General features: G+C 31.2%; 1 protein-coding gene across 4 annotated transcripts; it reads left to right on the forward strand.

Moving 5' to 3' along the window:
• Positions 1-54: 54 nt before the first annotated feature.
• On the forward strand, positions 55-25,515 carry LOC127704626 (atrial natriuretic peptide receptor 1-like). Of its 4 annotated transcripts, XM_052208746.1 has the most exons (20): positions 59-258; positions 2,258-2,365; positions 3,672-3,804; positions 3,975-4,111; positions 5,619-5,730; positions 10,364-10,439; positions 11,099-11,195; positions 11,981-12,211; positions 12,840-12,944; positions 13,338-13,409; positions 15,127-15,289; positions 16,178-16,252; positions 16,836-17,031; positions 17,397-17,537; positions 18,588-18,711; positions 19,415-19,483; positions 19,730-19,892; positions 23,151-23,261; positions 24,370-24,461; positions 25,076-25,515. In XM_052208746.1, exons 1-20 carry the CDS (start codon positions 88-90, stop codon positions 25,367-25,369), a joined length of 2,670 nt encoding a protein of 889 aa, XP_052064706.1. In that variant the 5' UTR covers positions 59-87; the 3' UTR covers positions 25,370-25,515. The 4 variants fall into 4 exon arrangements, with proteins under 4 accessions (XP_052064708.1, XP_052064706.1, XP_052064707.1 ...); XM_052208748.1 differs by lacking the exon at positions 25,076-25,515 and having other exon boundaries at positions 55-258; positions 16,178-16,339; positions 24,370-24,470; XM_052208747.1 differs by lacking the exons at positions 59-258; positions 2,258-2,365 and having other exon boundaries at positions 3,632-3,804; positions 16,178-16,339.

Consider the following 25,515-nt stretch of genomic DNA (forward strand, 5'->3'; position numbering starts at 1 on the left):
GTAATTATCTAAGGTAAATGTTAATTTGTTGCAAATTTAATTACAGTTATTATTTTGGTGGTATCTGATTCGGAACTCAGAAAGTATATGATCCATGCTGATAGACTTGGAATGTCTAGTGGAGATTATCAATTTTTCTATGTCAAAACTACTTTGCCATCACCAGCTGATATGAAAAATCTACAAAGCACAGATTTTTGGAAGAAGAGTGATGCTGATGACGAGGCTGCAAGAAGGGGATTTGAAAATCTTTTGTATGTAGGTACATATTTTAGAACAGCAAGCTAATATCATCATGGTTGAAATAATTTTCCGCAAAATTATTAAATCAGGTGTAGACATTGCTTCATTCAGTAAAAATACATACTAGTGTATTTCTATGAATTTTCCTGGAAAAGATTAATTCCGTTTTCAGAACAATACATTTAATCGAATAATCTGATAACATCAATCTTTATTCATATTTTGATCAACTCAAAACACAAATTGAAAAAATAAATTGAAAACAAAATCAAATGATGGATTTTTTGGGAGGTATTTTCCAGACTCTTAAATGTTACTGAAAAATTCCTATTCTAAAATCGCTTTCTTTTAAATGTCGAGTAAAAGTGTTTGGTGGTTTTAATATAGATAGAAGAAGAACACTCAGTATTTCAAATATGCAGCAATTAGAAAAATATAAATGTTAACTTCATAATGGAGCTACGTAGGAAGAATGAAACGAACCTAGCATTATCCTTAAACTTCACATTCTGTTATATGAATGTAATGTATATAGATGAAGTCCTCCCACTAAATAAATCAAAGCTCGGTGACTATATTGAACGCATCTATCCCATCGAACTTGAAAAAGGGATAAAAAAGATTCAGTTAAATCTTCCTCATATCTTGACTTATGTCTATAAATGGACAATAAAGATCGGTTTAGAACAAAATTGTACGACAATTATGTTGATTTCAGCTTTTCAATCGTTAACTTTCCATTTCTATGTAGCAAAATGTCAACGGCGCCTGTAAACAGAGTATATATCTCACAGTTGATACAATATTCCAGGACTTGCATTATCTACGATGATTTCCTTGTTGTAAGGTTGCTGGTTACAAGGAATCTATTAAACCAATGTGGTGAAATTGAAGTTATACTTTCGAAAATTTTACAGACACCAACATGATTAGGTAGTTCGTTATGGAATATCTGTTTCACAGATGACGACAGATGTGTTCCAATTGTCATTATCTCAATCCGTCCTTTTTTCCTGAAAAATCCTGTGAAATCACATAATTAAACTTATCATGAAATATTTACTCACATAAGCAACACAACGAGTGGTCCTACATGTGGATCAGGATCAGCTTACCCTTCCAAGGCAACTGATATTATCCCCAGTTTTGGTGGGGTTGCGTTGCTCATTTTCTGTGTTGTGTTTTGTCTACGGTCACCATTTTTATTTCGTTTTTTGTTATGTTGTTGTCAATATGTCATCGACTGATGAGCTTGAATATCACTTGTCTACCTTCCGCCTCTTTTTTGCAATTCATTTAGACAAAATTTATTTTTAAGAAAGTTAGGCTATTTGTCCCATTTGTCGTCACGTCTTCATCACTTGAACAAATCTATATCTCCCAATTGAAAGTCAAGGTAGCAGCATATCTTACTTTTCATTATCATTTTGTAGTTTATAGGGACTAAGTTTGAAAAAGAAGGAATTGGAAGTATAGAAAAATAAATATACAGCAACATTGCGTTGTGAAGTGTAGCGGACGTTCATGTTTTATTTATGTCAAAAACAAGTAAGATTATTTTTCAAAGAACCTTGCAGAGAATCGTCGGTAATTTTGACCGAATTGATTTTACCAGTTCTTCTAGCGAACATATTGTGACAAATAAGAATTCGTAATCGTCTACTGGATTTGAAACACAATATGTTTGATAAAAATTGAAATACTAGAGCTTTATGGTTGTAGCTGTCTTACTGTAAAAATAAGAAGATGTGGTACGGTTGCCAATGAGACAACTCTCGACAAGAGACCAAATGACGTATAAGTTAACATCAATAGGTCACCATACGGCCTTTAACAATGAGCAAATTCCATATCGCATAGTAAGCTATAACTGTGTACATTTTAATCATAACATCATAAGTCAACAAATTATTCTACAAAACGTACTTTCACATAAGTGCAAGGAAGGAATAGTACTGTACAAGATGGTGGGTTTATTCAATACCAAAAACGTGTCATAAAATGAATGTTTTAGATCATATTGGGTGATACAAAAGAAACAGATCAGAATTGGCAAGTAAAAGCTGTGTCTGCTGCAAAGGCTTTGTTCGGCAATGACAGCAATATGCCGAAAGCAATGGAGGTAAGAATATTGAAACATACGAAACACTAACATGTATTGGGACCCACCAAGTTGTTGTTAAACTCATTAAAAAAAACCAGCATAATAATTAAGCATATTATAGAATTTTAAGAACTGTGGTCATTGTGACAACAGATATATCCAAAAGTAAAAAAAAACAAACAAAAATACCGATTACCAAGGGAAATTCAAAACGGAAAGTTCTTTATAAAGTAGCAAAATCAAAAGCTCAAACACAATAGAATTATACCTGCCAATATGCAAATATTCATATTCATATGTCTCATCAATAACTTGTCCGCATTAAGTCGAATTGTACACTCTGTTTGACTTCTATTCATTAGAAACCAGCTGAAGCCCGCCTTTTGGTGCGGGATTTTCTCTCTGCATTGAAGACCCATTAGTGGCTTTAACTGTTTTTTGCTCTTGAGGTGGGTTGTTGTTTCTTTGACACATTCCCCGTTTTCATTCTATAGTCTATGTACAAATGAACATCGTCAACTTTTAAAAGTTTTAGCCTTTTCAGTTTTAAAAACTGAAGCATAACAATTGTATTATTGATATAAAAAAAAAAGGCGAATACAGAAAATAGACGAGATCATTCGGGATAAGTCCGCATATAGTGAAATCCTGTGAGGTTGAATTTTCAAAGTAAATAACTTTTACTTTTACATAGCGCGTGTTTCGTCTTCGCAAGACTCACTATACGTGCTTTGTCAAAACAGTTACACTTAATAAATTATGAAGATGAAGGCGTTCAATTCAAACATTTAGAAAGCTTAATAAATTACGAATTTAAGGACATTGAAAAACTTTTTAAGGTAAGTAACTTTTATTTAATTTTTCATGTTTACCGTTGTGTAAACCTTCCAATCTTAAGCGTTTTTCTCAAAATTACACAATCTATTTTCATATCCGACACAGGAAGTTTTCAATGCCACTTTAGTTTTCAAGCTTATCTTCTTTACATTTTTGATTATCCGTACATATAATACAATTGTGTAATTTGCGACTTACAATCAAGGAAAGTAAATGAATGAAAAGGGAAAGTCCCGTGATTCAAATCTCACTCATTATGTAAAGATAATTTTACTATTTGGTATGCATAACGCGCTTTTTATCTTCATATAACTCACAAGAGGAGCATTAGTCAAACCAATTTAAAGGTTAAATAAAAGTCGACGTTTAAGACGATTGAAGCTTTTGGTTTCTTTCTGCTACTCCGTAAAGGCATCATTATGTTTCAAAATATTCATATTTACAAAATCATATATATGACTTGTAAATTGCTATGTCTGTATTGCAGCCTGATTCATATTCGATCTTTTTACATGACTGTGTAATGCTGTATGGTTTAGCTCTAAATTTGACTGGCGGTAATGCAACTGCTGTTAATGGAACCAGTATAAGGAATGCTGCAGTCGATGCTTCGTTTCAAGGTATTGTTTTCAACTTTATGATAACACAAAAAACGATAAAGGTCATAATCTGACGTTTTTGAAATGACAATGAAAATCTACGTCAAACAAATTGATAACACCAAAAACATAGGCAAAATATAAAATCTTAATATATATTTTCATAAATAATTTCATGTTTACTTATATAGGTTTATCAGGGGAAATAATCCTAACTCAGTTTGCTGACCGTTTCCCATATTTGTCCATCTACGATTTAAACGTTACTGGGATGTTTTCACTTGTTGCATATCTGTACTACACAAAAATCAACGGAACTATTCAAACGGTAAGTGCAGTTCATGCAATCTAGTTTATACAATAACTTAATAGGACAGACGATTGATATCATATTATAATTCCAAAATTCAGACGAACATATTTTTTTTTTCAAAATTAACTCAACACATTTATATGGTATCAGCTGGTCTAACAGTGTGTTACAAATTTTAATTTGATTAAAGACAACATCCATGTAATGTTACACAGTTTCTATGTATCCAAGCCGCTACAAGTAACACACACAACAATAAGTTTATAGAAATAAACCAATTTTCATTATGCATGCACAAGTACTCTACGAAACTAAATTAAACATTTATTTCATATAGAAAGATGCATTTGTCGGATAGAAGGGTTGGGCAACCACGCTGTTCCGAAAGCGAACATCGAATGACAATATCTTAAAATCACATAACCACCGAAACGTTTTAGCTCGATATATTCGAATTGACTTTTTTTAAATATCATGTCAGTTCTTACTCAACCAATGAAAACATTTAACCTGTTATATCTGCAATATTTGAAGAATATTTTGCTTAAAATATCTGCGTAGAAGACAAACCGGATTACTTTAAAATAAAACTACATCTATCATTTAATATACCTACACCAAAATGTTTGCAGCCATGATTTTCAACCAGAAGAGGGTTTTATACACCTTTACCCTTTGGGATGTAAGATCCAAAACTCACGCGCATTGTCCCCATCCAAATATAGTCCCGCAAGTCATATTATTACTACAAACCTTTTACAGCAAACCTGTATTGAAAGGAATACATATCATGGCCAAACTCCGGGAAGATCCATTTGATTGAAAATTATGGTATGGGCAATTGCTTACATCAACATATTTTTGTCATTGCTAGATAGTTGTCTCATTGACAATCATGCAACATATTTTGTTTATAACCCCATGTTACACGACAAAAGTGACTTCCATTGACTTGTGAAGGAAAGTGGTGTTGTGATTATCAATGTCATATTTTTCAAATTGTATTCATAAAAACGATATATTTTATTCTTCAATAAAAAAAAAAACCAAAAAGCTTAACTTGTCTTATTGGAGGAATATAAAAATCAACTAAAACCACATGTATAACAGAAAATACGTCCTTTGATGTAATATAATTATTTGATGAATATATAAATCCGTAATACATGTACCCTTTTTCATATCTTGTATCGTTAATGGTCTGATCTCTGAAGAACAACTACACTCCTTTTGGTGAATACTTTGATATTTGTTTTTGAATATTTAAATATTGAAAATAATAACGGTATTAGAACAATGCAAAAGAGGCAAAGGGAAATTGATAATAAGAATTGATTAAACTCTTAATTTGTTATTCAACGTATAGAAAATAAATTATGAAATATTAGAAAAGGACACTGAATATTTCAACATTTAAAATTTATCTTCATTCACTGAGCAAATGCTAAATATTAGTGGCTTAGTGCGATTACAGAACGTTTTGAAACCTGTAGAGTTTAAGTGATTTAATCTGCATTTTCAGATTACAGATGTTGATGACATACGATGGGGAAATGGTTTAACAAGTAAAACGTATACACCACCAGACACTCCACCTTGTGGTTTCTACAATGAATTATGTCCAAACGATAACAGTTAGTATTCTTATTTGTTTTGTGTGAAAAATATGTCATTTCATTGCAGTTTATTTGTTTGAATAACATATTTACGACCTAAACATAATTGTGTAGTACAAGTAGATAATGGTTAACAGTTTTGGGATATAACAATATATGGACATCTACGTTTGTAAGTCACCATATAACAAATCAAGCATACAATATTCCAATAGAAAAGGCTATCTTGTGTATCTTGCAGAAGTATGAAAAAAAGCATTCCTCACACATACTTCTTTAAGACTGGAAGTAAAATATGGTAGTATCTATCACATAAAAGCTCGTTCCAAAACAAAAATTATCGCACAGTTTACGAAATTTGTAAGAAACTCTTTCCTTGTTTATTGTCCTATTGTTGAGTCCTATTCTGTCATTATTTCAAAAGGGAAACAATATTTAAATTACTATATGTATGTGTGTTCGTCATCTTAAGGGGTAAAGTTGGACAACACCAATTTTCCAAATTTCCCTTTTTGTTTCCCCATAATTTCTCATTTTTCAGCATGGAAAAGGAGTCTGATCTTCCCAAGTTTTATTAAAATTTACATTGAGATTTTCTTTCTGTGTATGTAACAATTTAAGTTCTGAAATTCTAGGATGCTGGTCAAAATCACATGTAAGGTTTATACGGCAAATAAACACCATCAATATATTTATATCAATCTACTGCACGGTAAACATATTTTAAGAAAATATGGAATGTCATAATTGCATGCATTGTCTAGCAATTATTTCACAGGTGAAAATGAAAAGTCCTCATTCAGTATTCAAGTTTGTTGGGATTAGAAAGGTTACAAGGATTTGTTTGTTTGTATATTATATATACCACTGCACATGTGGATAAAAACCGTTGATGTGCAAACCTGTTGATAAATTTAATTCAATATGTCACCTCCGAAGTGATCTGTGAAAAAGATATTCCATAAAAGGTCAACCAACTCGTGATGGTGTCCGTAAAATCATTTTCGGAGGGATGGTTCCATTGTCCCCCTTAGAACTCTTGGTGTAAAAACTACCGTTTAACCTGACTTATCCAGTGTTAAAAGAAATCATTTCACGTTAGAAGGGGACAGATAACTTAATGTATTATGTCCCTGTCCAAAACGATGAAAAATGATATAAGATATTAATTTTAACCAACACTACAGATATACCATAATGAAGAAATTTGTGAAAAAATCTATGCTATCCTGTTACATTTATAAAACATAGTCATATCTAAAAGGTAATTTGATACTGTTGATAGTGGCTTACGTCTACTTAAAAAAAAAACAACAAAAAAATAACACAATTTTCAATGCATACAATTACCAATACAAACTTATGGATAAAAGTTTGTGTTGTTAAACAAACCAAACAAATGCAGAGGATGAGTTAATAACATATACACACGAAAGATAAATATCACAACATTGAAATTGGTCAGACGAAGTCCACAAATACCATGAACCTTGTCAAACCTTCATTGAATTTATGAAACTTGGACATAGACGCATTTTAGTTCTTTTCTTCAGTTAACATAAAGTCAACGATTGACATCTTTACAACATTAATAACTTTTTCAAACCCCCTCGAATTTGATGAAACTTGGACAAAAGTTTCCTCATGTTCAAGAAAAAGCATCTGTAGCAAAATGTATTTTGTTGTTGTTATTTTTTAATTTTCCAGTTTTACTGAAAAATGGACTTTTTGGCAGTTAACAATGTCTTTAGACATCAATTACTTTGTCAATTGCATTCTCTGGTTGATAGTTGTTTTGTTGGTAATCATACCACATCTCCTTATTTTTATAAAGTTTTTTACTTGACTGATTATCGTTTTACTGATGTTATTTGTTATGAAATTATTTTATGACAAGTAATTAAGCAAGGGTTGAATTTTATACTTGTTCACAAAACAGAGGACGCTAGTACGGATGTATGTTGCATAGTAGATACAAGCTAATGTATGGCTTGTTAAACATTCTTTTTTTATCCATTGACTTCAAAGGTTTAATTTTTAAAACGCGTTTATCAATAGATAAAGGCAACAGTAGTATACCGCTGTTCGAAACTCATAAATCGATAGAGATAAAAACAAATCCGGGTTACAAACTAAAACTGTGGGAAACGCATCAAATATAAGAGGAGAACAACGACACAACAAAAACACAACATTAAAATGTAACACACACAAAACGAACTATAATATAACAACGGCCATTTTCCTGACTTGGTACAGGACATTTTAAGAAACAAATGGTGGGTTGAACCTGGTTTTGTGGCATGCCAAACCTCCCGCTTTTATGGCAACGTCAAACACAACACCAAAACGACAACATCACATGACTGGACCACAATACAAATAAATGGGAGAACATATAGGACAAAAAACACACGAATAATAGCTAACAAAAGGTACAAGGCTTAGAATTCAATACGCCAGACGTGCGTCTCGTCCACACAAGACCAACCAGTGACGCTCAGATGAAAAAAGTTTGAAAGCCAAAACAAGTACAAAGCTGAAGAGCACCGAGGACCAAAACTTCCAAAAAGTTGCGCCTAACACGGCCAGGGTTTTCTGCCTGGGACAAGAACATCCTTATTATTTAGAATAATTTATAATTTTGCAAACAGTAAATTTTATAAAATGACTATATAATAGATATACATGATAAAACCGAAGTGGGGACTAACTACAGAATAAAAACGGATACATTACTTAAAACAACTTAAACAACACATAAAAATATACACAGCCGAGTTAGCCAAAGCCTCAACGCACAAAGTGACGTCACATTTGAAATTCTAAAAAAACACACAATGTGACGTCACATTTGAATTTGTAAAAATATTTCCCAAAAATGAGATAGGATTAGGATTGATTCAAGATTAGATTTGTAATACTGACATTACATTTATTAATAACAATGAAAATTACAATACTTATTAATATCAAATTGTGGTAGTAATTAGATAATTAATTGTATTATCTAGCTATGTCGGTGTTTCTTCTGAATCAAACTGTAAACCAAATATATCGTATAAATTTCGTTGAACCAAACTTAAATCTAATAAATGAAGGGGTGATTAATTATCTTTACCATAACACACGAATATAACAGAAAAGACGTTAAGACATTTGACAAAATCCGACGAGAATAACAAATATAACATCAAAATTAAATACATGAATTTGGGATAGAAAAGTACCGTGACACGTCTTATAGCAATGCGGTTTCACACTCAGCAAAACAGTCACAATTGGGAATAAGTCACGTTCGGTAATTAAAAGATCAGACGACGTAATGACAAACCACAATCTAACACGTGGTACAAATGTCCTTAGTTAGTTTTGACAAAGACACATCGTATGGATCAACCAATTCGTTATGGTGTCCGTAAAATTTACGGAGTGTCATTGAAATAGCCTTTTCTAAAATTGATCAATATCGTTTCCTATCAGGTATAATTCGTTTACTTAAGGCTCAGACTTAAGGATGAAAACATGAAGTCACAAACACATTGACTAGATGGAAACTGCCTTTACAGCGCTCCTGCGCTTTGATTTTCTGATACGGTTGCACCATTCCTTAATCAATTGTAAACAATATGTGTTATAGAGATGCTTAATCTCTGTATATTTATATATAACTGGTTGTGAAAAAAACCCGCACCAATAAGTGTCCAGGTCTGCCTATGCAGTTAAAAAAAACCTCATCCTAGCTTTCCTGAACTTAAATTGAGCTGAGGTAATCCTTGTTGAACTGAGATAACCTTACATTAGTTTAGTTAAGAAAACCCTAATTCAAGTTAGATAAACTAGTACATATCAATAATTGATTGACATGTATCGGTGACAATTAAAGCTTTAATATATTAAAAACTGATGAATACTTATTTAGCAAAATGTACTATTTGTCAAATCGAGAAATTGTAAAATCCGCGGAAACTGTCAAAATGAAATGAAATCGAGGAAATATACGAAATATTAAAGCTAAAACATAGTCTGGAATATCCTGATTGGCTATTTTACAATAAACATATAATGTTGTTAAGAATACAATATACAATTGAAATTAAAATCCAATGTGATCAATAATGAAGTATAAAATATGCAAACAGTTCCAATGAACTACCTACCAATCAATATTGTCACCGACAGGTAAACACTGAAACGTTATGGAGTAGAATCATGTGCAAGACTTGACAGGTAACTTTCATCATATACATTAGATTTTTGTTATAACAGGTATTTGCGGCACTCTTAAATTTTGTGCATGCTTGAAATAAAATTTGAAGCAGTTTAAAATTTCAGAATTGTCTCATATCAATTAAGGGGTAATGGATTGGTTCATGTTTATAAATATCTATATGTAAAGTTTATTACATTTCATACGCACATTTATGTTGCATTTTAGCACTTATTGTAAAGTATTGAAATGCTCAGTGAAGTTTATTCTAAATATGAACATAAAATTCGAGCAAAATATATATAACACTAAAAAAATGTCGGTATAATTTTCATCGTTTGTAGCAATTCCTTATGGTGTTGACAACAATAAATCTTCGGCCGAAAATCCTCCGAATCTGCACAATTTTATATAATAATAATGAAAACTTGTCTTTTTCAGCATCACAAACTGCATTATATGCTGGACTTGGTTGTGGAATGCTAGCCGCCATGTTGATAGTATTTTTACTATATCGGTAATTTAAAATTTTATTGAACAGAAGTTATTGGAAAACAAGCAACCTAAACATGCAAATATTCATAACTGAACGAATGAGATTGTAATGCTATCCGGTCTTGTTAATATATTCTTCTTAAAAAGATAATACACTGCAATCCATAAACACTAATCAAGTAGCACAAAATCTGTAAACATTTTCCTGTTAAGATGGTTTTGCATTGTATCAATTTTTTATTGATGAATTTTGTTGATGAAAAAATTTGAAATTTAAAGTTTAAAAGATGGAAAAATAATGTTTTTCTAATCTATCATCAATTAAACAATTTTCATTAAATTTTCATTGAATTATACGATTCAAAATTGAATGAACAATTAAGGATAAAACATATAAAACAGTTATTGTATTGAACGCGTCATCTTTTTTTTTCTGAAAAAAAAATCAGTCCATTCACCTGTATACTTTCGTGTTGAAGAAGTATATTTTTGTAAATTACACTGATGCAGCTGGCGTTTGAAAATGAAAACATCCACATGTTTAATTGTTCTTCAGTTAAATGTCGATTTGTACATACTTCCTAAAAATGCAATCAATTAAACTTTGCATTAATAAGTAAAAGCATAGTTATTTCATCTATCAATTAACCTTTACCAAGAATCCATCGTATATTTTTACAGCATTTGGAAGAAAGAGCAGCAGTTGAATGATTCAACATGGAAAGTAAAGTACCAAGATTTGGATTTCAGGATCGCAAAAAATGCCAAATCATTTATGGTATAGTGGATATGATCATAACATGAACAGTTAAACAGACATTAAGTGTATAACCACACAATGAAACTTATAAACATTAAAATTCATAGATGAACTATGAAGTTTGTTGGGTCACGACCGATATAAGACTATTCAGACTATACGCATGCACTGATAATAACAATTCTAGGTCTTGAAAATCGATCGCACCAAAAAAGTAGGATTCAAATGGGATAAGAGTATGGAACAACCCCTCAACAACAAAATACACATAAAAGCGTAATTTTCTTTTATTCTTCAAAGCAAATAGACAAACAATTGGTTCGAGAAAGGGTATGTTTAAAGCAAATATTTGAATAACGACATAAAATTTATCTAATCATTAGTTCACATTTTGGGATTGCTCTAAATTCTATATTTGTACTTAAGTGAAGGTCAGATTAGGAAGCAAGGTCAGGTAAGGAGAACAGAAAGTTTGTTAACGAAATATTCTTTAATAGTACAAATGTAAACCGCAATACAAAAAGAACAACACCCCCCTCCCCCCAAAAAAACAATCACCAAAAAACAACGGGAAACATTGGTAAAATAATTGTGCAATATAAATTTAGTGTTAGCAAGATGTGAAAACAAGCTATAATCTTATATTATACTTTAAAGGTTTAATTTATGGAAATGGCTGAATCGTTGTTCTTTTAAACCTCTGCTTAATCCAATGAAAAGTACGCCAAACTGATAATCGATTATTCTGTTAATCAAATCACTCACACAAATATATATAATTGATTTTTCTTACTATTTAAAAGGCATTATCCACTGCATTTACCCAGAGTGATGGTTGCTTAACGGACGGTACAGCTTCTTATACTGACAAATATGGAATGACTGATAATACAACAAAATCAGTCATAGATGGTGGAGATGTTAACAAGGCTAACAATCATCTAGCAAAGTTCAAAGGACAAATCGTTTATTTAAAAAGGTTAAAGAAACAGAAAATTAAAGTTGATCGAAAGCTACTTAAAGAAATGAAAACAGTAAGAAAATATAGGCATGAACATGAAATGATTTTACAGAAGTAGTTTGTTTTTTTATAAGAGACATGGTAAACTATACTGAGGTCGCAGAAAAAAATAAGAATGAATAAAAACACATTTCAGTACTTTCAAACGGCGAAAACTTGCTTTCAAAATAGAACCTTAAGTTACACATAAATCATTATACTTAATTTTTAAAAACGGTAACTCTCCTGAAGAAATGAAAACAACACGTTATCAATTTTATGCGTCCAACGCGCTTTTCTGGATTTACCTTCATCAGGAACGATCAAAGTCGAATATTTAAAAGCCAAGGATGTAAAAGAACCGAAACAGCAGAAGGAAGAGAAACAACAAATAATTTAATGTCAGTGATGTTCAGTTTAGAAATCTAAACAAATTGTTACACGTAACATTACATGTCTTGCCATTTACCTTTTTTAAAATGAAATGCTTATGCACATATGATGTGATAAAACATCGCAGTTCTAGATGGATAGTTGAAGTACTGTTTATTTGTTTCATTCATTTTACAACTCTTCAGACGTATTCTTAAACACAGATCCTATCTTGCCTAAAGATGTTATAGCGTAACTATTACATAAAATGCAACACATATATTTTTCAGTTACTTGGTATTAAACATACAAATGTTACATCTCTAATTGGAATGTGTACAGAACCAGGAAACATTTCAATTATATGGGAACATTGTGCAAAAGGGCGGTTATGTGTGAGTTTAACCATTTATTTAAATGAAATAATATAACTTTAAATATATTGCTTCCACACATGATAGTTCTGAAGAAGTTTGTCTATTCCTTCACTTTTATATTATAAATTAAACATTTCTGCAAGTAACAGAGCAACACACCAACACTACAGGTATAAATTATTCTTTGATCGATATTCGATTTTCCTAATTTCAAGTCAACACAGACCTATATAAAACCAGATAAGAGAACTGTAAAAGGAAATATTTTACTGACGACATCCATTAAATGGTTGCAAATTAGTTTTGATACTGTATTTGAATTATTAACTTGAATCAATGTTTTATTAATGGTTATTAATAATAGAGTAACCTTACAGCTCATTTTAAACAAAAAACTTAATGTCATTTCAGGATATTCTTGAGAATGATGACATTAAGCTTGATACGATGTTTAAGCTGTCATTAGCTATTGATATTTGCAAGGTGAGTTTTAATAGACAACGGCTAAAATGAATTACAAAAGTAACTATATTGGTTTAAAAAAAATATCATTTAGGATACAGAAAAGAATTCAGAAATAACGATAAAAACCATGTGTAAATTACAGCGACAGTGGTTTACCGATGTTCAAATCTCGTTAATCGATTATGAAGAGACAAATAAAGGTAAAAAGCAATAATTGAATTGCATGAAGCTCAAAAGGAGAGAGACCGGGTGTATTGACAGGGTAAGCATCTTCTGCTATGCATGCATGCATCATTCATGGTCAAAATGTCACAAAAATACAGATCAGACGACTATACCGGTATCTAAAATTCTTAGAGAGAAAAAAAGTAAAATAACAAAAATACCAAACTCCGAGGAAAATTCAAAACGGAAAGTCCCTAATCAAATGGCAAAATCAAATGATAAAACACATCAAACGAATGGACAACAAGCCTGGAATGTCCCTGGAAAGCATGGAATCAGTAAAAGAGACGTTATAAAGTAACATAACTAAATGGATCAACAATTGTAGGGATGCAATTGCCTCTGTCCGCGTAACTTATTTGTGTTGAATATAAAGCATAATAAGATTACAAAAGTTACTGAGGCAGTTATAAACAAACACACTTTAGACTGGTTATAAAGCAAGCGTACTTTTCAATTGAAATATTGTATATTTAAAAATAAGAAGATGTTGTATGACTGCCAATGAGACAACTCTCCACAAGAGAGCAACTGACACAAAAAATTAACAACTATAGGTCACTGTACGGCCTTCAACAATGAGTAAAACACATACCGCATAGTCAGCTATAAAAGGCCCCAAAATAACAAATGTAAAACAATTCAAACGAGAAAACTAACGGCCTGATTTATGTACAAAATAATGAACGAAACACAAATATGATAAACAGTAACAAATGACAACCACTGCATTACAGAATACTTATTCCTGACTTGGGACAGGCACATACAGATGTTACATTGGTTATGGAATATATGTATGTGCACACTATCAAATTCAAACTTATAAAAGATTTGCTTTGGTATATTGGTATCATTGAAACAAAGTTTAACAGAGTCGAGATTTATACGGAAAAGTCCATCTTTCCGTTTCCCCTTTCCGTATCCAAGTAAAATTAAAGGTGCATCTGAGGTTATAAAGCATTTTCACGTAATGAGTTGCAAATTACGTGATCAACACTGATCATTCAAGAGTTGTAACTGCCTAGTGTACAAATTTGGGATTCTGTTAGATTCCCAAATGATAATGAAAATTAACCTCTAAGTAAATCTTTCAATGTTTTACAGTATTTTCTCGGATTTTTGCAAACAGTTTGATTTAAGGTGACTTATTGATGATAAAATACTATTTGGCAACTAAAACTTTTGAAAGGTGCACACAATGTCTGTAGACAACAGATACATGAGCCAGATTTACATATTGTCCTTTAAAAGTTATTTCTTTTTATTACTTACTGGAAATATTCCCCATTACAATGAAATGCAATACTTCGAAAATTGTGATGATTGAATGGTTTTGCATTTAAAATGTAACCTTGTTCTAATTTTCATTTTGCATTAAAATGTCATGTTTTAAAATCACATTTAAAATTACTAAAAGAAACTGTTAACATTTATACAAATGAAATAAAATGTAGTGATGATTTCTTCTGTTCTTATTAACGCTTGGGATTATTGTTTGTTTTTACAGGGATTAGAATATATCTACAAAAGCGACCTTAAATATCATGGAAATTTGAAAAGTACTAATTGTGTAGTGGATAGTAGGTGGACATGTAAGCTTGCGGACTTTGGGCCAAGAACTATTTATAAAAACTTTAATGATGAGAACAGCGACTGGAGAACAGGAGCAGGTACTACACGCAGTTTTTAGAGAAATGTCAAAATTTAGTTTTAATTTTACTTTAAAAAGATAATAAATAAATAAATAAATATGCTTATGTTTAATCGTCTACCTCTGAAATGCAGAAATATCGGACAAAGCTCCTAAACAATAAACAATAAATGGTATTGTACTTTAAGTCGATCATTCATAAAACATTAACAGCTGGATCAATTTCTCAAAAGTGATAGAATCGGGTTAAATAAAAATAAAATATATTTTTACTCAAAACGTAGGTTATAACTGATGTTCAACTCTCATACATCTATTAAGAGGATATAAAGCAAGGTAAAGAACAAAACTAAGGGAAGAACATTTACTCCAAAAGTAGCGATTCTGGGTACGTCGACAGGGTAAACCTGTTCTGGTAGGCCTGCATCATCCAGATTCGAAATCACACTCAGTCAGAATGTCACAATCGGGAATAGGAAACAATCGATAGATTTACAGATCAGACTATTCTGGTATCTAGGGAAAATCAATTCTTGATGGTAACCTAAAACTTTTATAGTGTCAATCTCAGCCGTTCTCCTTCATAACTCTGTTGAAGCAGTTTTCGTGTCAGCACCCCTGTTTATGAAGTCCGTATGTTGAAAACATGCAAGAGCGTAACGCATGAATTGTAACATGTAAACTCCATACGATTGAGCAGAGCTTTCATTACTGTTGAGAAATTGGAAATTGATAATTAAAAAGGAGAAATACTTTTAGTGTTATTCAATTTAAAAGCATAAGTGATTCAAACGTCAACTAGCTTTTAATAAGACATTATAACATTAGCCAACATTACTAATCGTCATGAAAATGTAAAATTCAATATAACCATCATTTGATCTTATATCGAACATATTTGTTTTAGAGTCACTTTTCTGGACAGCACCAGAACATCTAAGAAAATGGGTCGTTCAACATCAGAAGACTGGATCGATTCAAGGTGATATCTATAGTTTTGGTATTATAGCGAAGGAACTAGTGACAAGAGATAGTCCTTTTGGATGTGAAGCTTATATTCCAGCAGATGGTATTTTTTTTACTGATTGAAAATATTTAACTTTTTTCCAAACTGTACCCAAATATTTTTCCAATCTTTATTTAAGAATACAGGGAAAGTTTGGATGCCTTCCCAAAGAATCTATACAAGTGGTTAAAACAAGGCAGATAACTTAAAAATTCTTTAAATGCAATTTCCCATATAGGATCAAATGTTTTCTGGGTATTATTTTTAAAATATGTACAAACAAATTTGAAATAGTTAGCAACGCCCAGACTAATTAATGGATATCAAATCAGTTAATTCTCGTTATGTTTCTAAAGATGAACGAACTATGAAAATTACCCATAATATTTCAAGTTCTGAAATGTTGAATGATATGACAAAAAGATTAGTTTTAATACACCGACAATTTTGAGAAAATAAAATGGTGAAAGCGTACCTTTTGTCATTTACAGAATAGGTATTTTTCCTTATTTCATGTATCGAAAGATCTCTTCATCTTTGATTATTTTTTCTTTTCAAGAAATAATTAATAAAGTAGCTGCAACACTGAAAGTGCCATTTCGTCCGAAATTTCCACATATGTCGGACGACGTACAGACAATGAAACAGACAATGGCTATTGAGGCTTTAATAAAACGGTGCTGGGCAGAAGATCCACAAGTCAGACCCTCAATTAAACGTGTTCTTAAAACTTTAAATGCCATCAATCCATTTAAGTAAGTTATCTTAATGTCGTACATCCAGATCAATTACTGACATGACTTAATACAGTATGCTTCCAAAGATTCTGAGTTTTTGTTTTTGTTTTAAAAAAATGGTTTTGATATTCTCAAGCTATTTGAGATACATTGTTGTTATATCTTTTTATTACATGACTCGATTTGTTTTCTTTTCCAAGAATTTGCCATAACAACTTCTTTAGTTAAAGCGTGGAGTGCCATTTCACAACTTTTAGGGTTTGCTAGAATATTGTGTTAGAAAGCTGACTTTAGTAAAACTATGATTGTTTTCGAAACTGTAAAAAAAATAATATTATTGAAGAGCATGTATATTAAAACTGATTTTACTTTTTTGTCTTCAGAAAGTCGAATGTTATTGAAAATATGATTGTTATGATGGAGAAGTACTCCAATCAGTTGGAGGAACTAGTAGCTGACAGGACAGCTCAGTTAGAAGATGAAAAACGCAAAACAGACGCTTTGTTATACCAAATGCTTCCAAGGTAACATAATTCTTATAACGTTCAATAAGTATATGTGTACATTAATCCTGTTTATCGAACATGTTTAATTGCTCAGTTTATAAGCAATCAAAGCCGGGCTTCAAAGTTATTGTGTGAAAGTATCTACTCTAGGGGCGGCGTGAATCAGATGTGAATACATAAAAATGCCAAAGCTCTGTTAGAGTACATACAATCTAAGTCTCTTACCTTTTGCAACAATATTAAAACATTTGACTTTTCTACCCTATACACAAGTATTCCCCATTCAAAACTAAAAGGCACATTAAAATAATTGGTGATGCTTTGTAATGGCATTGCCAGTTTGTTTTCGATTTGAATATCTCTTTGGTATTGTTCGCCTCTCTTTGAAATCTTAAACTTACACTTTATCACCTTTATGCGTTTAATTCTATAATTATCTTCTAGTATAAAACTGCGTCATGACGCAAGGACAAGGTTAGTTTATATATTTAAAGGAGAAAGTTTTGCAAAATAGAATTACTGCTTGACTTCTAGATCTTCTTCTATTGTTAGAATCAATAAAGATAGAAAAAGTCAAAAACAGCGGCAAACCACAAACCCATCTAACCATTTTAAACTGCACCGATCATAACGTTCTAAATTAAAATATCTTCACCAAGACTACTAAAATTGCATGGGTTATAAATGAAAAACAAATTAATTGACTAAAAAAGTTCAACTTCAGTTATTACGTTAAGTACTTTTTAAGATGACTATAACTTTAAAAAATTACACAAAATTCCTACTCTGTGCATGGTATTTCCCAGAAACCTTCTAGCTAATGTAGTTTTTCTATAAAGAAACAGCTGATGTGTTTAAACTTCACCTTCCTCTTTATTGTAAACACACTTTGCAAATATTTCATTGACAATCATATCACATCTCATACTTTTTATAGATTATAAATATGTATGATGAACATTCAGTAAACCATCTGTTTAAGTTTGAAATGAACCTTTTATGATTAAAATTAAATGTAAAAAATCAAAAGGTTTACAATGTGACATCAAGTTTATTTGCCAATTATAGAAAAGTTGCAGAGGATCTGAAGCTAGGAAAACCAGTGAAAGCTGAATCATTTGAGAAAGTGACAATATACTTTTCTGACATTGTCGGTTTCACAACAATAGCAGGAGATTGTACACCAATTCAGGTAAAATGTAATTGAATGAATTAATACTTATACTCTACTTCGTACAAAGGTATCTGTTAAAAGGAAAGTTTACCTATTATTATAATCTTTGCTACTGTGGGAAAAAGAATAGTAGTGTAATATCATTCATTCAAGTTTATGATAAGTAATTGCATTTGAAATAATATTTCATTGAAACGTGAATTACGATAACAACATGTACGCTGTTCTACATTTGAGAAGGATGTACTTTTCCAAATGGTAAAAAATTAATTAACTATGAGAAGACACCTTGAAAGTAATTACAAATCAAATTCTAAGAACAAGATAGTACAAATAATAAAACTAAAAACAAAGAAGTCATCAGAACAGGTCACAGCACATTAGATTGACCAACATGATCCTCATCAAAAATAGGGGTGCTCTGAAAGGGTAAACAGTTTTACTCCAGTGGTGCACCAGTCATGCTACTAATGATAAAATCATTTGAGAAGTCATAAACTGTGATGAGGCATTCTGTATTACTATCAGATGGGGAGATGACTTTTATTTTATCAAATAATGTTCATTCTTATTTATGAAACTAATCTAATTACTTGAACATTATCTTTTAGATATTTCTTAAAAAAAACGGAGCTATCTAAGTAGTAATATTAGTGTCAGATAATAAATAAGTAAATATTTAATATATTTGATGTGCTATAAGTGTCCATTAATTTTATAGGTTGTGGAACTATTGAACTCCTTGTACACAGTTTTTGATGATACAATAAAATCGTATGAAGTTTACAAGGTAGGTAATGGTTTCCTAGATTAGACACGTTCAATTGATTTGTTGTCCGGAGACAGTTTCCTTGTTCATATTATCAGAAATGAAATGAAAATGATTAAATAGTACGTAATTTAAAAATAATAATTTAGATATACATATTTTAAAGGACAAACTTGTCACATATAGTTAACAATGAGCTATCAATATTTTCTTATACGATTTCATTTCGTATATTTTAAGCAAAATTGAAAACATGATTTATTCAAGGTTGAAACAATAGGAGATGCGTACATGGTAGTTAGTGGGTTACCAGAGAGAAATGGCGACAAACATGCGAGTGAGATGGCTTATGTAGCCTTAGATCTCCTTGATGGTGTGAGAAATTTTAGGATGCCTCATGACCCCGAAGGTTGTTTACGTATTAGAATAGGTATTTTAGTGTTATATTGAAAATGAAATTTTATCTTAATCGACTTGAAAAAGATTCATCGTTATTTTCAAGAGGGATTACGTAACATTAATTTGTTGTTTCTTATATATTTTCTTTATAAAATTAACAGAAAGAGATAAGGTCTTGTTTCAAGACTTCCAAGTTTTCTGGAAAGTAATTAAAAATAAAACAATATTCCAAGGTTTGCATTTCTAATAATGTTTGTTTTGCTCACACATTGTTGTCAATATAATGGAATTCTATGCGACTGTCATACAAGTGAGAGGTTTAGCTATCTTTAAAACTAGGTTTAATCCACCATTTATTACATAAGGAAATGCCTGTACTAAGTCAGGAAAATGGCAGTTGTTTTCCATTCGTTTGATGTGTTTGAGGTTTTGATTTTGCCATTTGATAAAGGACTTTCCGTTTTGAATTTTCCTTGGAGTTCGGTATTTTTGCTATTTTACTTTTTTCGTTGATAGAGGGAGTTTATTGGACCAAATTTCAAGTCGAAGTCATTCCTTCGAACGATTAACAGACGCCATCGTGATATTTGTGACCGTTTCTGAATATTAATGTCAGATATGACCACGGAAATGTTTAACGTGTAGCCACACTCCTTTCCTCTTTCTCTCAATTGTGCCATTATCGAATGTGATGGGTAACTAAGGTTTTATCTGCCACGAGCAACACGACGGGTTTTACTAATGTAAAAGAAACTGCATACCATCCCGGATCACCTGAGTTCACCTTCAGTTTTTATGCGGTGCGTTTACTTGATCTTCAGTTTTCTGTATAGGTTATTGTGGATTGTTTATATTTCTGTCGTTTATCTATTGGTACATGCTATTGATTTTTCTTTGGCTTAATTGCCCCTAATAGTATCATCTCTCTTTTTTAGCTCACCTGGCTTTCAGGTGAAAATTTGTCATTACTTGGCGGTGTGCGTTCGTCGTACGTTCTTTTTCACACTTCGTCTTTTTTTTTAAAATAGATTGTCAATTCAAATACACAAGACGGAAATATTACATAGAAGGACATATACAACACATTCTTCATCTGGTTTTTGATTAGATTTAAAACATGGTTACAAGATGCAAACTGTGATTTTAGTTGTAAATTTTTGAAAAATCTTCTTTGAAACTACCGAGTGAGTTTTAAAATTATTTAGAGGATTGATAATTCGCAACCTTCTTTAAACAATCTACATGTTATATTGATCAGGTGGCATACATGGCGCATTGATGACACATAGTTCATAAAATAAAGCCTATAGGAATTCACATCTTCAGCACTTTCTCTAAAACAATTTTGCCAAATGTTAAGCAAATTTGGCAGGAATGACCTTTGGAAGGTCTTCTAAATAGATTATCATTTGTTTTTGATCAAATGAGCAACATAACAAGCAGAGACAATCTTTTATTGAGATTTGCCAATCTTCTCTGAAACTATAATACGAAATATTTTGAAACTTTACATGATCGATATATGATAGTAAATGGGCGTGGTGGCATTGGTGTCAAAGTTTACATTTACGCTCTTTCGAAAATCAAGTTTTCATTTTCATCTTAATCAGACTTAAAAGAAATAGTATACATGGGATCTACTTTATTTGGATGCGATGAGATGAAAAACTGTCCTGTAAAAGGCAATCTTAGAATTTGATTGAACATTAAAAAAACAAAATCTAAAAGTCGAAATAGTTCGAAACTTTACATTATTGATTAATCATTTGAAGATCCCACGAAACACTATTTTAAATGTATCCTGGAAGTGTTAACGTTGTTTAATTTATTTTTAACCAAAACAATTCAGATAAGCGATTCCGGCTCCTTGGACTCTTTGGGCTTCTAGTTTTATAAAAAATAACATATCACGTCCAGTGCTTTTGATTGAAAAAAGTAAAACTCATGGAAACATACCTGTGTATTGAATAGAAGTGCAGCTTTGAATCAGAGTGCCTCTGTTGTCTTCAATTTTCGTTCACAGTTGTTTCTGCAGAAAAGTTTGTAAGGTAGCACAAATAAAAGCACATTGCACTAAGTCAAAGAGAGGCGAAAGATACCAAAGGGATATTCAATCGCAATAGTCGAAAATAAATGGGCGACTGTGAATCTCTGAATATATTTTGCTTGCTTCTTTGGCAATCATATAAAATCTCCTCAAATTTGCATAACAAATAATCGTTATACATCTAGATATTTATTGTTATTTGTGTCGTCGGGATATTGTCATATGACGTTTACCTCATATCTTGTATTTTAAAAAGAAAACGGCACTTCAGTCGAATGAAATCTTGAAATTCGTAATAAAACCGGATACACTGACTGTTGATTATTTTGAAATCTCGAATGATTTAGATTATTGTTATTTTGAAAAATAATGAAGTAAGGGCATTAAGGCCCGGTTTTGGCCCAAGAAAATAAAATGTTGGACAACTAATTCAAATTGGCACATAATGTTTGGAAATGCATAAAATCTAGAAATATATATGAAAAACATCAGATTTTTTTATCTGATGACGTCACAATTACGTCATAATATGCACCGTTTTCATTATAACGATGAAAAATACAGAATTTTTGCAGTTTTCCATCGTTATTTCAATTATGGAAACATCGTGCGCAGCCAAGAAACAACAAAATAATTTAAGAAATGCTTTATTATAACTATTGACATAATCTCACCTAATATAAAGTTGTTTCTGGGGTGTGCACATAGTTTGCCAATAGAAAATATACTTAAAAGTTAATGAAAAACAAGTAAAATCAAGAAATTTTACAAAATATACAAATTTCGTCATAGTTTGTTGCCATGGTAACTTGTTAAATGTGAAATTTGTTTTTATTTTCTGAATACCTTGTACCTTAGTCTAGTTAGGAAAAATTTAAGAATATATATGATAACTATTAAATTTGCAGTATTATGTGGGCCAAGAAAGGGCCTTATTGCCCCTTCTCTTTTGAAATATTTGAAATTCAAACAGAATCCTGGATAAAGCACAAACAAAATGCTGATTAAAGCAAATGTACAACCTGGAAATGACATATAATGAAAATAAAACATGACAAGTGACAAATTATCTATTAAGTATAACCTTCTAATAAATTTACTCAATTGCGAGTTGTAAAATAAATGTAACGATACTTGAGGTAGTCTGGTTTGGAAAGATATATATACGTGTCCTTATAAAATACGAATATTTGAAAATTTTGGTAAAAACGATTCTGACTACAATTAATTCATTATGTGCAGGTCTTCATAGTGGCCCGGTAGTTTCAGGAGTTGTCGGACTTACCATGCCACGATATTGTCTGTTTGGTGATACAGTTAATACAGCTTCTAGAATGGAATCCAATGGAGAAGGTAATCGATGCGGTACCTTAGATATATTTGTCTACCGTGTCTGTGTTTGTATCTCTCTTTGTGTTAAATTTTAAAAAACGATAAACAATCTATGCTTGGATCTTAAAAAGGCGCTGCCATTCCAATTGTCTGCATTGAAATATATCTTTAAAATATATTAACTTTTGGCAAGTATCTATATCCATTATAAAACATAACATTCTGCATTTGACATAACACAATGAAAATCTCTTAAGGTGGATCATTGGTATATATTTCCTCAGATAAAATTTTCTTATACTTTGCCAGAATTGCAATTTTCAAAAATATAATAAAAAGTATGGGTCACCGTGCTATTTTTCAAGCTACAAGTCGTGTAAAACGGCCAAATTTGTATAGATTGTTCATGAAAAAAAATTCTTTTTTTGAATAAAAAGAAATCTATGAGATAGAATTTTGAAATAAAATATGAGAAGATAGGTTTTAAAATATGCTTTGTCACCGACCTTGTTTTCTTGCTACAGGTAAAAATTGAAAATCTCTCTATCATTCCTTTTTAACAAAAATTACTATTTGAGTTATCTCCCTTTAAATTGTTAAGTTGACAATTCAATTCCAACAAACATAAATATTTGGTATTTGATAAATCAATTTGAATAATGCAATAAATCGCTTCTTTTTCTCTATTCCAATAAACAGTCTAACCAATTATCTGCCAATCTGTCTCAAAATTTGCAGATTTAAGTAATTAACTAGACCTATTGTGAACTGCTACTTTAAAATCCAAGATGTCGGCATACAGTTAATCTACCTTAATAGTAAAGACCCTTCAAATTCTAAAGAAAACACAATATTATGAACAAGTATTAGTAGTTTTAAACCACTTCAGAAACTTCAAGAACAAATTTTTGAACGTTTTCCCCAAGAAGCTTATGTCTGGTTGGTGCAATCAGGGTTGCAAGACTCAATTTCAGAAAGTTTGATTAGTGAAGATTTTTTCTACGTTTTCAAAGAAATCACTTTTAAATATAGTTTTGATTCTCTTGGAGTAGCTTCTAAAGAACCTATATGCACAAACCTAATTAATTCAAAATAATGGACAATGTAGTTTTTACATTTTATTTTTTAGGTTTGAAAATTCATATGAGTAGTGCAACAGCTAATATGTTGAAGGAAACCGGATTATTTGAACTCCAGAAAAGAGGTGACCTAACGATAAAGGTAAAATGAAATAGTTTTCTGTTTACACATTGATAACTAACCAATAACAAGGAGCAAACTCAGACAAAGTAACTCATTAGGCTTTGTTTGGTTTTTGATGAATAAGTAAGCTATGCATATCGTTATAACAAAATTGAACAGACCTTCAAAGCGTATTTCCTGCAAATAAAATCTTGTACCTAATATTTTTATATAAACCTTACGTATTTTTATCATAAGTGTAAGACATATTTTCTTAAAATGTCCTGTACCAAGTCAGGAAAATGGCCATCGTTATATTATAGTTCGTTTCTGTGTGTGTTACATTTTAATGTTGTGTTTTTGTTGTGTCGTTGTTTTCCTCTTATATTTGATGCGTTTCCCTCAGTTTTAGTTGGTAACCCGGATTTGTTTTTATCTCTATCGATTTATGAGTTTCGAACAGCGGTATACTACTGTTGCCTTTATTTTATAAAAATTTTAGCTAAACGCTATTCAAAATGTCGGGTATATTTGGAATGTCTGTAGATACAAAGTTTATTTTTGTTTCATTAAAAGAATAAATTGTGTTTGTATAATTTTTAAGTGTGTAATTTATTTTTACTAAATTCATTAAATGTGTTATTTGTTCTCAGGGAAAAGGCAGTATGACAACCTACTGGTTGGAAGGAATAAAGAAAGAAAATATATCTAGTCAAGACTCGTCTAAACAGTACTATTCTCATCTGAGAGATAATCCGGATCAGGAAATAGAGGACACAGAAAGTTCAGAGGAAGAAACCTTGCCCGATTTATGTGAGAAAATCAAACACTCTGACGTTTTTCAAGACGGACAGTCTAAACTTCCATCTGCAGATTTAATTCAACTTTCTATCAAAACTCCTAGTTTACAGTTGTTTGACAGTGAACCAGAAGATGCGGACCATTAGTACAATTTATTCAATGTATTACATTTTTACACTACTTAGTGCAATTGTTAAGGAACATTTTTTCTAGTTCATAAATGTGATATTTGTTATTTTTTTCTCATTTATTTTACATGTGGAAATTAAACATGTTATTTTATTACCATCTA

Source organism: Mytilus californianus, unplaced genomic scaffold (assembly GCF_021869535.1).
Source record: "Mytilus californianus isolate M0D057914Y unplaced genomic scaffold, xbMytCali1.0.p SCAF_6, whole genome shotgun sequence".
Taxonomy (NCBI): Eukaryota; Metazoa; Mollusca; class Bivalvia; order Mytilida; family Mytilidae; genus Mytilus; species Mytilus californianus.